Below are 16295 nucleotides of genomic sequence, written 5' to 3' on the forward strand. Positions count from 1 at the left end.
AAAAAATTTGCTAATATTTATTTAGACTGTAATTTCAAACCTTAGGAAATAAAGCATTTTATTTCCTTATAAAAAACTTATCAAGAGTCACTTGAACAGTGCTTGCTGTCCTACTAAGCCATATAACATATGATGTGCAGTCAGTATCTTCTGTGCATTGGCAAACTGTCAGATGCCTTTCTAAATTTGAATCAGCTTGCAACGTTTTGTCCTTTATGTTTTCAATGTCATGAAATACCATCTCTGAGAGTTCCTTCAGTGTGAAGCATTTTGCTGACATCACTTCCCGGGGATACCACACTGTTCTCCTTTATGCTGCTGAGTTTATCTTAATAAGTTCCTCGGGCTGTACACCCAACCAGCCCATTTCTTCTATGACTCTGCAGAGGTTCTACATGAACCTCACTTCTAGCATTATCAGTAATTACTTCTTCACTGCACTTCCACCCTTGCTGGCCAGTTCCTTTTCAATGATCCATTTTTGTAAAGTGTTACGGGGGTTTATCACTGGGGCCAAGGAGGCAACACAGCTGCATGCTTTGCTCTCTGTGCAAGAACTAAGAGATGCACAGTGACCAGTCACCAACATTCTGAAGTGCCACGAATGGTTACCGATGATGGTGTTCACCCGTGATTTATGTAGTGTTCTGCGGACTGAGGAGCCAGCAGCAGTTCGTACTTTATGCAATTACTCACAGTTAATTAACAGTTAATGGTGATGGAGATTTGAGCTGTACTGTTGCAGGGATTGGTATTTTTTAACTGAACCTGAATAACTGAAAGCTGCGCATACCAGAATGTGCAAAAAGGGGACTGCCTATACTTCGTATGATTTTTTTAATGTCACAGAGAAATTATTATGCTATATAATTAGTGACGGCTGATACAAGAACAAAGATAAACTGTTAGTCTCTGTGTAAGCTGGATCTTGACTATTTAAAAATGTGTAGAAAAAGACTAGAAAGAAATATTAAGTCAACAATATTTACTGAACATGTGTCATTTGCCAAGAACTGTTCTAGGTGCTGAGGACAGCAGTAAGCAAAGCAGACAAAAATTCATGCCTTCAAGAAGGTTCTAGTCTAAAAGAGAAAGGTTGAGAAAGACATACAGTAACAACATAAAGCAAAATATATAGCATGTCAGAGGTGAAATTATAGTGCTTTTGAAGAAAAAACAGAGAAGAGGGACTGAAGTCATGACAACAGGTTACATTATTCAAGACAATAGTCAGTGAAGGCTTTACAAAAAATGACATCTGGGTGAAAAGCTAAGGTTTACGGAGTGAGGTCAGTATCTGGGGGGAAAGCAATCAAGCAGAAAAAAACAGAACCTGCAAAGCCCTCAGGCAAGCACAGGCTAAGGAAGCTTTGCTTAGAGAAAGGTCACCAGGAGTGCAGAAGAGAACAAGGATGATGCCAGGGGAGAAAACTGAGTGGGGATGGGATTGGTTAAGACCACAGCTGGCTTATATTTTCTCAGGATCTCTACTGAAAGGAGAACAGAGAATGTTTTCACTATCGATCTATTTTGGAGGCACAACCGCAGAATCTACTGATGGAATGGTTTGGGGAAGAGAAGGGAGTCAACGCTAACTCCAGGGATTTTGGTCTGAGTGAGAATGGCATGACCAATCATCGAAATGGGGAAGACTTGGAAGCAGGTCCGGCTAAAGGGGAAGATCAGGAATTTGGTTTCAGCATGTTAACCTCGAGATGCTTATCAGCCAAGGAAAAAGAGGTGTCAATAAGGCAACTAGGTATGTAAGTCTAAGGTCTAGGGAAATATTTGAGAGCTGAAAGTGGTGAGTCTGATAATGTCATCCAGGAAGTGAGTGTAGAGATAGAAGAAATTGTTGTCCAAGGCTTAAGTCACCCATATGACTCGCCGGAGAGAGGCTTAGGAAAGATGTTAATTAAAACAATCAAGTTACCATATGATCCAGCATTTCTAGTACTCCTCGGTGTATTCCTAGGGTTAAGTGAAAACATAGGGCCACAATGGGCTCAGTGGGGAGTCAGCTGGAGATTCTCTCTCTCCCCCTCTGCCCCTCCCCCTGCTCATGCTCCCTAAATAAATCTTTAAAAAAATAAAATGCCATTATTGTAAGCACTCTCAAATTATTTTTGAAAATAGGAAAAGAATAAATGTCATTCATTACAAATAATACTGCTCAAAGCTGCAAATTCAATAAATTACTAGGGTACAATTTGAAGTGTGCTCCTCAGCTCACAGATCAATGCTGTCTAAGCTGAGACGGACACATTAGACACTATTCCTGTATACTAACCATACTGTAAAGTGGGACTGGAACATAACATTCTATTTTAATCTCTGATTTATAAACTTTTCTGATAAATATCACATTAAAATTTAAACAATGAATTAATAATTACATGGTCGAGAACTTAGCTTTGATTAAAACACAAACAAGCTTTGACGAAAGATTACCATATAGCTGATGAAATCTTGATGCTGCCTTCTTCCTCAATATCAAAGTCAATCTCAAAAGTAGAAAAGAACATGACAGGCAGGGAATTAAAAGCCTCACATAAACTCTTTATAAACTGCCGTGTACACGTTAATAAAAATGAAGTACTGCTTTTACCAGTAAACCATTCTATGCCTTATGGACTTGGGTTGTATTTCATTATGACATTGATAATCCAGGTAAAAGTTTAGGTTTAGGTCTCCAGAACAAATAGTGATTATTTCCCCACCTCGCATTCAAACTTCCAGAGTTAAACTATTAAGGATTCCTGCCTTTGGTTCCTTGTGAACCACACAAAAACTGTTCTTACCTTTACACCTTGAATGAGGCCATTCATGAGGAATGTGTGTTGAGGAAATGTTTCATGTAGAACCTACAAAAAGCAAACACACATCAAGAAAAATTCAACAACAAATTAAAGGGTAAGATTTTTGCCTCTGTTAATATTAGGTTAGGTAAATAAGATGAACCCTGGAATGAAGACACTTTAAGTATCAGTGAAATATGGAAAATATCCAAAAGTACGAAAACATAAAAAATGAGGCAGAAATCTAAATAAGGCAAGAACCTACACAGGAGAACTCAGGTGTTTCTCTTACAAAAGCATCTGCAGCAAACATAAATTGTTAACTGGCTACATCTTTCACTACTAACATTTTTAAGCAGGTACCACAAAAGGTTATATAAACTCAAGTATATGAACCTGCAGCCCAGGTTCATGTGACCTAGGTAGTCTAGGAAACCCCAAGCCTTCAATTTGGACCATAGTGATTCTGAACTTGTAGCGCCTCTGAATATCTAACAGAAAAAATTTAAAACCAATCCTCAAAAGGCATCATAATAGGCTTCAGATCAACCACACATATATGTTTTTCAAATACAATGACCAGGGCATTAAAAAAAAAAAAAAAGGTAATGAGATACAAAAGGAAATATGATACCATGAGCAAGAAACAGCAACAAAAAATATATATATAATAGAAACAGACTCTCAACAACTTCACATTCTGGAATTACTTAACAGAAATAAGGTAAAATGAATTTGCTTAGGGCATGTAGGCAGCTCAGTTGGTTAAGCATCTGACTTTGGCTCAGTTCATGATCTCAGGGCTTGGAATCAAGCCCTGTGTCAGCCTCCTCATTCAGCAAGGAGTCTGCCTGACCCTCTCCCTTTGCCCCTTCCCCCATTGGTATGTGCATGCTCGCTCTCTCAAATAAATAAAATCTTAAAAAAAAAAATATATATATATATATATATTTACTATGTTCCAAGATATAGAAAATAAGCTTGAAACTTTTGAACTAGAAGCTATAAGAAAGCCCACAGATTTTAAAAAGAACAAAAAGAAATTCCAAAACAGAGAAAAATATATTGACTTAAGTTAGGAACTCAATCAATGGATATGTTTAACAAGATTAGACGTGGCTGAGAATTATTGAACCCAAAAGTAGGTCAAAAGAAACTATCCAAAATGCAGCATGGAGAGACAAAAAGACAAAAAATAAAAGAGAAAGTAAAAGACACAGAGGATCCTATAAGAACATATGACACAATTTCAATTAAACTTGTCTTGTAATGAAAATGAGGCAAACACAACATTTCGGAAGCCAATGGCTGAGAATGTATTAAACCAATGATAGATATCAGGGCAGAGATTAAAGCAGCATAATAAATTCTAAGCAATATAAAAAGAAATCCAAACTCACAATCAGAAAAGCAAAAACAACAACAATAACAAATCCTAAAAGCAGCAAGAGATACAGACTGCCTTCAACTGAGCTCCAATTAAGATGTCTTCATAACAGTAACAATGGAGCCCAGAAAAGAAGCATGCTCTCCTATCATCAACATAACAGGGAAAAGACAAATGCTAACCTACAATTCTATACCTGGCTAAAATGTACTTTGAGCGGAATTTTTAACCCAGCAAAACTTAACAGTAGTACGTCTACTAACTTACGGACTCCACCTAATGAGATATAAAATAATGTACTTCCAGAGAAGGAAAATAACAGATGTAAGATCTGAGACGCAACATGAAATAGCAGCAAAGAAAATGGTGAATATAAACAAACAGTGATGCACACAATGAAATCATGTGTCCTGTAGGTTTTATTTTTCATTATGTAGAATTAGAAGACTTAATGACATTAGAATAAAGAAGGTAAATAAACAAAGTGTTTACATTTCTTCACCTCATTTGTGCTGACACTGCTGTCCTAGATTAGGGTGAAGATACTGACAGACTTCAGTAAATTCGCATGGAATGCTATGAAACAATTTCATATTGTTTCCAACCTTTTTCCTAACAAGATTATTCAGCTAGTGGCATGTGAACTCTACCTATCTGTACTAGAAAAACAGGAAAGTAAATAAATGACAGCAAATAGCCCAAGTTAAAAATCTCAAGTTCTCAGCAAAATCTCAAAAATAACACTTCATAGGATACAGAGATATAAAATTTTCTTTAAAGAAAACAGAATCCAAATCAATATCAGAACTACTTCATAGTTTCATTTGTTACATGCATTTGTTACAGTGAAAGAGCAAAACACAAGAAAGTCAATGTATTTTTTAAAAATGTTTCTCTGGGGATGCCTGGGTGGCTCAGTCAGTTAAGCGTCTGCCTTCGGCTCAGGTCATGATCCCAGCGTCCTGGGATGGAGTCCCACATCGGGCTCCTTGCTCCGCAGGGAGCCTGTTTCTCCCTCTGCTTCTGCCTTCCATTCTACCTTCCTGTACTCTATATCTCTGAGAAATAAATAAATAAAATCTAAAAAAAAAAAAAAAAAAAAGTTTCTCTGATCCTGGGCATGCCATTGGGTGTGGGTATCCACTGCCTCACAACCCTCTGTTCTCCCCTTATATATTCTGTCGAACTGAGGCTGCGAGCAAACAGACATTCCTCAGACTCCCCTTGCTCACAGGCTTCCTCACAGTTTCTGCCAGAGAAACAGAAGGTGGGGAAGTGCCGGTGAATACCATACCAACTCCAGGGCTGCCTGCTTGCTGCCAAAGGGGCACCAGTGTTGATCCTCCACTGCCTCCAGCTCTGTCCTCTGACTTTCCTTAAGACAACTCTACACTCAAAAGGACCCGAACATGCATTCACTTGTGCAGATGATGCAGCAGAAACAGGATACAACCACTGAAGTTTGGCAAAACCATATCCATGTATGAATTATTGGGCTGTATGTTAAACTACAGAGATCTGATGGGGTATCTGGCTATGTGAGAGACGATGCAGGAAGTTCCTCTAAGAATTTTCAATCTGTGCTTTTCAAACCTCTTCTGCTTTTTCCTAATTGGAGGTAAAGTGGAGAAGATAGCGGTTAAATCTTATTGGATAAGGAAATAAAACAAAAGCCAATAAAAATAAGATAAGCCTTCATAAAGTAAAGCAGCTATAAAGAAAAAAGAGGGGCACCTGGGTGGCTCAGTGGGTTAAAGCCTCTGCCTTCGGCTTGGGTCATGATCTCAGGGTCCTAGGATCAAGCCCCACATCGGGCTCACTGCTTAGCAGGGAGCCTGCTTCCCCTTCTCTCTCTGCCTGCTGCTCTGCCTGCTTGTGATCTCTCTCTCTGTCAAATAAATAAATAAAATCTTAAAAAAAAAAGTAATATTCTACCCATTTTATGATAAATTAAAAAAAATTAAATGCAGTATATAATTTAACTACAATAGATAGTAACCGTTACCATAATACATTAAACCTAACAATAAAGTGTATTAAACATTTCTGATAAAATCACAGCTTTCATTTTTAACTTCTTCCTATATAAAATAAAACTTAAGGAAGAAATTGCCTTTATTCTTCAAGACTACTGGAAGCATTAAATATAATGGTATTTTTTTTTTAAGATTTTATTTATTTACTTGACAGAAAGAGAGCAGAAACAGGGGAAGCAGCAGAGGGAGAGGGAGAAGCAGACTCCACACTAAGCAGGGAGCCTGATGTGGGGCTCAATCCCAGGACCCTGGGATAACGACCTGAGCTGAAAGCAGCCACTTAAATGACTGAGCCACCCAGGCACCTCTATAATGGTATTTCCTAATAACTGCAAGTTTAGAGTTGAACTGACTTCTGGTACAATGAAGCGAATAACTGCATGTATGTAAGCACACAGACATAAATATATGTATGTGCTTACACATTACACATGCACACACATGCACAGCTGTAATTCTGCACTTCTACCTAAAATTCCACTGCTAGGAAACTACATTTACAGTATTCCTGGGAAGCTAGGAATAGTGGATGACACACAGCAGACAGGAAACCCTCAAAGAGCTCAAGTAACAATAACATGTGAAGGTGGGAGGGAAAAAAAAGATCTTTGAAAACATAAATTTTCCAGAGTCCAGGAAAAAAAAAAAACAAACCAAGACAAAAACAAGACCCAGAACTGGAAGAGGAGGAAAAACAGTCATAGTTCAACATGTTTTTAAAAGGTTATAAAATGAGTTCCTGTATCTTGCTCTCAAAGCTGCCATCCTCCCTATCGGTGTGCAACATAAGATTCAAACAGCATAGTTCTCTGAACTGAGACTACTAAATGAGATCCTGCAGAACCAAATGGGTAGGAGTAAAAAAATGATAATGCCCCAGGTCCCTTAGGTCTGCCAAGAGTAGCAAAAAGCCCTACGATCACATAATAAACTACTTCGTTATAGAGGGATCTCTGAACAACCACACTGTCAGAAATCAGGAGCTCCTACAAGCAATGCCTGCATTCAGGTCTGAGGAACAGGGCTTCCACCTGGGCTGGAGAACAATACTCCAACTACCACAGGTGTCTAGGGCACAGGCGGCAAACTCACAAGCTGATATTCTTTCTGATTTGTCTTTGTGTTTCCTAAAGTGCAGTAAATGTCAGTGTGTAGATTCCAGGGAAAAAATCATATATCATATGGTTTTCTAGCATGTCACAAGTCAGAAGATTCGAAAACATGGGGCTTGAAGTGCCACATCACTGATTAGCTGAGTAAGCAGACAGTGGTTGCTGTGGCCAAAGCAGCACGTATTGAAACTGGAACATTCCCACCCCACTTCTGACATTTACATTACTTGCCTGGCCCCAGAAGATACTCGTTTTCACAATCTCTGATCTACCCCCTCATCTGTAAATATAAGCATGTATAAAATTCAACAACAAATCTAAAAATCATTAAAAGGCACAAATAGGAAAAGATAATTTACCCCACTGTCAAATAATCAAATTATGATAGGAAACAGAAGAAAGTTTAAAAATAAGTGTCCTCCAATATATTAAAAAAAAATGCTACATACATTAAAAATGTGCTGCACAGGGACCTGCACCAAAGCAAAACAAGTAAAAAAAAAAAAAGTCTTCAAAAACTGATTACTGGAAAAAGCACAGAAATACAGAAAAAGGAAGAACATCAGAATGTATAACTACCAGGATAAATAATGACTGTATAAAACATTACAATGTACTGCAGTGTTTAAAAAAAACACAGAATTTAGCTGCACAACAATGTAAAAAGTAGGAGAGAAATACATCTCTCTTCAAAGATGCCAGAACGGGTAGACAAATGATACCAGTGAATATATAAAAGACATCAAACAAAATTAACAAATTTAACATACTTACCCTGTAGAGAATACTACTCCAGGGAATATTTAATTCTTTGCAGATCACATGGAAAATTTTTCAGAATTAACCATGTATGAGTATACCAAACAGGCTTCAATAAATTTCAAAGAACTGAAATAATTCATAATATGATTTCTGATAATACAATCTAGAAAAGTCCCCAAATGTTTAGAAATTAAGACAATATACTTGCAATAATTTATGAGCACAGGAAATATAGTGATTAAGACTGTATGGTGACAGATGGTAAGTATTTATTATGGTGAGCATCTTGTAATGCATAGAACTATCAAATCAGTATATTGTATACCTGAAACTAATATTGTACTGTACTTCAATTAAAAATAAAAAATAAGGGGCGCCTGGATGGCTCAGTTGCTAAGCATCTGCCTTCAGCTGAGGTCATGATCCTGGGATCGAGACCCACGTCAGGCTCCCTGATCAGTGGGAAGCCTGCTTCTCCCTCTCCCACTCCTCCTGCTTGTACGCCTTCTCCCACTGTCTCTCTGTCAAATAAATAAAATCTTTAAAAATAAAAGAAACTGTGACACACATACACACACACAGAGGAATATCATTCAGCCATAAAAAAGGAAATTCTGCCACTTGAGACAACATCAGTGGACCCTGAGGGCATTTTGCTAAGAGAAATAAGTCAAACAGAGAAAGACAAATACCCTATTATCTCATTAATACGTGGAAGCAAATAAAACAAACAAGCTCACAGATACAGAGAATAGACTAGTGGTTGCCAGAGGTAGAGGATGGAGGATGAAATGGGTGAAGGGGAGCAAAGGACAAGCTTCCAGTTATAAATATATGTCAAAACTGAGTGGGATTTATGCAAGGGTGTGGGCTAATATTAAAAAATCAATATAACTGGGCGCCTGGGTGGCTCAGTCAGGCGTCTGCTTTCGGTTTGGGTCTGATCCCGGACTCCTGGGATCAGGTTCTGCATTGGGCTCCCTGCTCAGTGGCAGGAGTCTGCTTCTCCCTCTACCCGCCCCTTCCTGTAATCTTTTTCAAGCTCTAATAAGTAAAATCTTTTAATAAAAAAAATCAATAACTGACCACATTACTCAAATAATGGAAAAATCTAGTTGTTATCTGGTTATATGCAGAAAATTCATTTGATAAAATTTAATACCTATTTAGGATAACTGTAAGCGAAACAGGAAGAAGCGAACTTCCTTTCTCTGAAAAAGAATATCTACAAAAACAAATCTATAGCAAATAACATACTTAGTGGTGAATTTTAAATTTTAGATCACTTTCCACCAGAGATCATCTATGAGATAAGGATGCCTACAGTGACTGCTTCTAGTCAACACTGTACTGGATGTCACAGCAATGCAATAAGAAAAATAAAAAGGACTGGAAGGAGCTAAAAACTGTCATTCACAAAATATATGAATGTGTATGTAAAAACCTGTTGATAAACATTTAGGATTAGTAAGTGCATTCAGCAAGATCACTAGACACAAGGTGAAAACACAAATTGTTTTGTGTACCAGCATAATAGAAAATTAAACCTTACCCATCCCCATGAATACCTGGCCAGCTAAGCACCAAGCGTTCAGGGACTGACTGGGAACCTGCCACCAGTCTTGGCACCCTGGCTGTGTCATAGCCCCAAAGCCCTGGAATGCAAACTAAGACCTAGTTAGAAAAGCAGCAATGGGATAGGGACGACTATAAGCAGGACTAAAGTCCGTATTTCCAATGGGAATGGCAGCCATCTGCCTCATTTATCCTAGCAATTAGAGCCACCGTTTTTTTTATTGCATCTTATTAATAGCCTTTTTTATTTCACCTTGATTAGATGTTAGTTCTTTATTTTTCCAGAAAGGGATTCTCTAGTGTCTTCTATGCTTTTTTTGAGTCCAGCTAGTATCTCTATAATCATTATTCCACACTCTAGTTCTGACATCTTACTTATATCCATACATATTATTAGGTCTCTGGCTGTCAGTACTGTCTCTTGTTCTTTTTTGAGGTGAGCTTTTCCGTCTTGTCATTCTTGCAGAAAGTGATCACTTTTCTATTTGTAGAACTGGAGCAATTCTTTTCTTAGATCTCAGGATGAGTTCACAGGTGTTTGGAATGATTTGATAGCAATCTAGCTAAATTCCTGGGACCAGACAAAACTAAGGTCTCCTACTTCTCCGCCATCTTGGAAAGTCTCCAATTCTATACTACTTCAAACAGACCACTTCTACTGAGTGCTAGGATGCAGACAGTCAGATTGGACAAAATATTAATATGCAGGTACTGTTCTCTATCTCCAAATCCTTATCAGACTGTTTTTCTCACCTGAAGGAAACAGGACAGAGTGCTCTCCACTAGTTATAGCATGGAAAAAAAACCTACACATGAACCATCATTCTAATAGTTACACCAAAGTGGGTGACAGATGCAGGATGCCAAGAACTACTTATACGACAACAGTAAACCCCAACATAAAAAAAGGGGATAAATGAACTCCTGCCGTAATGAAATAAACCCTTATTTTATCCTTTCCTTATCAAACAACCTAACATTATCAGTTCTCTGTCCAACCAGAAAAGGCAGAAAGGAGAGGGGATATGCCAGAGATAATCTTTTTTCTTTAAAATATGGGACTCTTCCCCCTCAAAGGAGGAAGGAACCACCCCCGCCAGAATAGAAACAGAGGTAGCAAACTGTAGTGTAAAGGTTAAGTGAGATAGGACAGTAAAGGACATTTAGCTTAATTTAGCAACACCAAGAGCTCAGAAAAAAAGAGAATGAACCCACCTATTAACTCAGCAACACTTCTTCTATGACAATATAGTGTGTCAGAGTGATTCCAGCAACCCTGTACTCCTCACACATGTTTATTTTAACCAAATCTTTGCAAGCAGCAAAACTGCTCAGAAACTGCAAAGAGGAAATAAAGCAGCATTTTAGCTGGTTTCTAAGGCTGCATTCCAGGGTCTAATGAGGACAAAGAACCCCTAGGAAAATTATCTGCATTGGACAGTAGGAAGAAAGGCACATCAGTCTTTGGATGTATACTAAAATTAATTAACTAATTAATTAAAACTAAAAGAGATCTGACAATCTGGTCTGGAGCCAAAAAGGTCCCCAAAGATTTTAACTGTCTGGAAAGTGGTTTTAGAGTTCCTAACAAGGCCTCAAAAACATTAAGTTGTTCTTCACTTCACTTTGAATTCTTAAGAGGGCATGATTATAGGATTAACTCTATATTGAGAAACCTGCTGAACCACTACAGGAGATTTCTGGTTGCCTTAGAAAAATACTATTTAAACACTTAACAGGGTGCCTGGGTGGCTCAGTGGGTTAAGCCTCTGCCTTCGGCTCAGGTCATGGTCTCAGGGTCCTGGGATCGAGCCCCGCATCGGGCTCTCTGCTCAGCAAGGAGCCTGTTTCCTTCTCTCTCTCTGCCTGCCTCTCTGCCTGCTTGTGATCTCCTTCTCTCTGTCAAATTTAAAAAACAAAACAAAAAAAATCTTAAAAAAAAACACAACAAAAAAAGACGCTTAACACCTAAGCGGGGGAGGGGGTGCATGGGGAATGGACACGGGGGACGGACATGGACAGAGTCAGAGAGCTAAGACCAAAAATTAAATAACATATTTCCTTACAATGAGTAGCCTGGTATGTCTATATTCATAGTGAAAATACATCTCAAAGAAACAATCCCTTAAGGACACACATGTGAGCCTACAATGCATATTCCTATTATTCAAAGAAAGTATCTCCTGAGCACTAACTGTGTCATAGGCAGTCCAAACAGTGGGGAACACAGCAGCCTTGTGAACTTAAAATGGGGACCACTTACCCCATTAACTAATAACCAATTATCTTCTGTAGTAAAGCATTAGGAAGGAAAAGGTAGTGTAATGAGAAAGAATAAAACAGAGGTTTAAAAACACAGGCAATCTTTAGACTATTCCATCCAAGCTGTCATTTTAATTAATCAAATTTCATTTTAAATGCACCAGAAGAATAAAAATAGCGAAGTCTTATGTGAGGCTAACAGCCTCTTTAAAGTTCCCTATTTTCTAAAGCTAATTTTGGAACAAAGTTCATCTGTATCCAAAGGGATTCTCTGGCAATGGCAACATGGTGATTGGGAAGAGTTAACCACCAATGATTTTTAAAGAACAATTTAAGACAACTGAAATATAAGGCCAATTAAAAAATATCTTTTTCTTCAATTTTAAAATATCTTTAGTATAATTGTTAGTGATTGGGGTGTGCCTGGGTGGCTCAGTCGAGTAAGTGTCTGACTCTTGATTTTGGCTCAGGTCGTGACCTCAGGGTCCTGAAATTGAGCCCTGTGTGGGGCTCTGTCCTCAGCATAGAGTTTGCTTGGAATTCTCTCTCTCCCTCTGTTCCTCCACCCGCTCATGTATGCATGTGCAGATGCACTTTCTCTCTCAAATAAATAAAATCTTTTAAAAAACAAAATAAAGTAGTAATTAAGCACCCAAAATCTACATGCCGATCCTTTCTTACACATCTCCCTTCCTCTAACCACAACATATATCAAACATCCAGGTGCTTGCTAAGAAATTCAGTGCAGCCTCAGCAAAAAGTGGCTATAGGTAAGTCAACTACCAAATATGGAAATCTGAGCATTCTTTTTTTTTTTTTTTTAAGATTTTATTTATTTATTTGACAGACAGAGATCACAAGTAGGCAGCAAGGCAGGCAGAGAGAGAGGAGGAAGCAGGCTCCCTGCTGCACAGAGAGCCTGATGCGGGGCTCGATCCCAGGACCCTGAGATCATGACCTGAGCTGAAGGCAGAGGCTTTAACCTACTGAGCCACCCAGGCGCCCCAAGAAATCTGAGCATTCTTAACAATGATCACTTTCACTGTTACAAGGTACTTACCTATCTATTCACTATGTTCTTAGTCAAAGGCCATTACATCCACACAAAGTAAGTCTCAAAGTTCAACAAAACTTTGCAATAATTTCCCCTAGTGTCTTCCTAAATACCTACAGTTCACTCACAGCACTTCCAAGATTCTGCGTCAGTGGGAGGGCCTTGCTACCCAAGAATACTTAAAGTGCAGCCCAGGCGTTTTGCTGCAGGTAGTTCACAGTTTGTGTACACAGTGGAAACAACCCAGTGCAAGAAGCTGTTTCAAATCGCTATCAAGAGAGTCTCTCAAACACATACCTAAACATTTGGCCCTGGAGATACATGCTTAAGAACCTCTGTTTTGCTTTCATAAACAAGGACCTGTTCAGCAATACTTACAGTTAACATTGGAGTTGTCAACAAGCCCCACGCAAAGAATTCTAGGAAGATGACAATAGCAGCATGGTATACACTTGGTCTGCCAAAGCCTTGTAGCTAAAAAAGGAAGAAAGTTATTATGAAAAATAGTAGCGAGATGAAAGAAAACCATTTTGCTAAAATGATATCTAACAAACAAAATAAATGCTGTATAAAATAAACTTAGGACCTACTTAGATGATAAAACTTCATTCTGGGGCATTAGGCATTCCTTGCCTAACCACAGAAGGTGCCAAAGTTATAAACTTTTCACTTGTCCCCTCAATGCAAACAACTGAGCTTTGGTTGAGAATCAACTGGGTCTTTAAGAGACTGGGGTCCCAACACCTGACTATTCTGTTTCTTACTAATTGTGTGTTCCTCAGCAACTTGGCCTTTCTAAGCCTGGTTTCTCTAGCTACGTAAAGAGAGAGGTGGGCACATGGATCTTCTGCTCAAAAGCTTCAGGAGCAGCACAGATGATATAAATGATGGGGTAGGAAGAACAATAAGGAAAACACAGTCCATACATACAGTCCATACATAGGGGTAAAAATCCAGCCTTCTGTTTCTGTTACATTTTAAGACCGTTGTCTATTATGCTAGTTGTCTGCAGTTTATGACTTCTAGAGATAAATCTAAAATTCCTTCCAACTTAATGCTGATTCTGTGACAACGCTTATTACAAGATTAGGCCCCTTGCTACGACTTGGTAGTAACTGGAAGTGATGTTTGCAGAAGACTGTAAACCCCTCACTATTCCTATGTTTATATATATATGATATATATATATATTTTTTAAGATTTTATTTATTTATTTGACAGACAAGTAGGCAGAGAGGCAGGCAGAGACAGAGAGAGGAGGAAGCAGGCTTCCCGCTGAGCAGAGAGCCCGATGCGCGGTTCGATCCCTGGACCCTGGGATCATGACCCGAGCCAAAGGCAGAGGCCTAACCACTGAACCACCCAGGAGCCCCCAATAAATACAATCTTTAAAAAAAAAAAAAAGAGTAATCTATAGTATCAGTAACAATGTTTGAGAATAAAATACAATGCAAGACAATATCTGAATCTCCCCATATCCTAAGACTGCACATACTTTTTGCTAGTTAGCCTTTTTAATGATTGTATCATTTTCTTTTGCATTTCTGTGATTACGAGTGAAACAGAACTTCCTACGTTTTTTAGAAAGCTGTATATGCCTACAAGTTGTTCATTGCTCTGCATATCTTTTCAATGGAGAATGAATCTTTCATGTTGATTTACAGGACTTCTTTACAGTCAATATCAAAGATATTTATATTATGTAACAAATCATTCATGCTCCCTCACCCACTGGCACTCATACCCTTTAAAAATAAAAGGCACAAATATACAATTCAATAATAATAATTGGAGACTTCCATACCCACTTCTAATAATGAATAGAACAATTAGAAGATCAACAAAGCAGTAAAAATAGGCTATTTTAGTAACACTACACTAACTAGACCGAACATTTCCTGAACACTCCACCCAGCTACAGCAGTATGCTCTTCTCATATGTACACAGAAATACCATTAAAAAAGTCTAAATAAATTAAAGGTTGAAATCATATAAACTACATTCTCTTGACCATAATGTAATGAAACTAGAAATCAGTAACATAAAAGAATATGGAAAATTCACAAATATGTGGGTATTAAACAGTACACACCTAAACAACCATAGGTCAAATAAGAAATCACAAGAAGATCACAACTTTCAGATGAACAAAAATGAAAACACAACATATTAAAGTTTGTTGAATGCTGTTAAAGCAGTGGTTACAGGGAATTTTATAGCTGTACATGCCTTATTATTTAAAAAAAAAAAAAGATCTTCTGTCAATAACCTAACTTTTCACTGTAAGAAACTAGAAAAGCAAAACCAACCAAGGCAAGAAAAAGGAAAGGAATAATAAAGGGTAAGAGCAGAAATAAATGCAATACCGAACAGAAAAGCAACAGAAAATCACCAAACTATCCAAACAGGGAAAGTGACCATGAAAATAGGGGGAACATTTAAATCACTAAAATCGGAAATGAAAGGGAGGTTTTAACAGAGTATTATGAGCAACTGCAGCCAATGGATTAGGTAAACTAGATGAAATGGACAGATTTCTAGAAACACCCAACCTACTAATAAGACTGAATCATTAAGAAATAGGCTATCTGAATATATCTAGAACTAGTAAGGGAATTGGATCAGTGATCAAAAACTACTCAACAAAGAAAAGTCCTGGACCTCATAGCTTCAGCAGGAAAATTCTACCAAACATTTAAAGCAGAATTAAAATCAATCACTCTCAAAGTCTTCTCAAAAAAGAAGAAACACTTCCTAACACATTTTATGAAGAAAGCATTTACCTGTACCAAAGAAAAAAAGATACTACAAGAAAAGACAACTACAGGTTAATTTTCCTTATGCTAACGATACAAAAAATCTTTAACACAATACTAGCAAATTAAATTCAGCAACCTGCTAAAAGGGCTCTAATACCATGGCCAAGTGAGATTTATTCCTGGAATTAAGAAAAGTTCACATATGAAAATCAATCAACGGAACACCATCACATTAAAATGAAGGGGGAAAAACACATGATCATCTCCACTGATGCAGAAAAAGCATCTGACAAACTCAACAGCCTTTCATGATTAAAAAAAAAATCTTAAAAAGGATAAAAGGAAATTTTCTCAATATGATAAATGCCACATATGAAAAATTCACATCTAACATCAAAGTCAATAGTGAAAGGCTGAAAAAACTTTTTCTTTAAGATCAGAACACGGAGGGGCGCCTGGGTGGCTCAGTGGGTAAAGCCTCTGCCTTCGGCTCAGGTCATGGTCTCAGGGTCCTGGGATCGAGCCCCGCATCGGGCTCTCTGCTCAGCA

At 38.0% G+C, this 16295-nt stretch overlaps 1 protein-coding gene across 2 annotated transcripts in view; it reads right to left on the minus strand.

Moving 5' to 3' along the window:
* The window catches only part of MFSD14B (major facilitator superfamily domain containing 14B), a 68837-nt gene that overhangs the window by 33252 nt on the left and 19290 nt on the right, over positions 1 to 16295 (minus strand). The window contains exons 2-3 of one of the 2 annotated variants that reach the window (XM_080819564.1): positions 13365 to 13460; positions 2802 to 2864 (exon numbers count right to left, since the gene is read on the minus strand). In XM_080819564.1, the coding sequence (XP_080675690.1) occupies positions 2802 to 2864; positions 13365 to 13460 (159 nt within the window). The remainder of the gene's footprint in view (positions 1 to 2801; positions 2865 to 13364; positions 13461 to 16295) is intronic. The other variant, XM_080819565.1, reaches the window with a different exon arrangement.

The sequence above is a fragment of the Martes martes genome (genome assembly GCF_963455335.1).
Source record: "Martes martes genome assembly, chromosome: 12".
NCBI classification, from domain to species: domain Eukaryota; kingdom Metazoa; phylum Chordata; class Mammalia; order Carnivora; family Mustelidae; genus Martes; species Martes martes.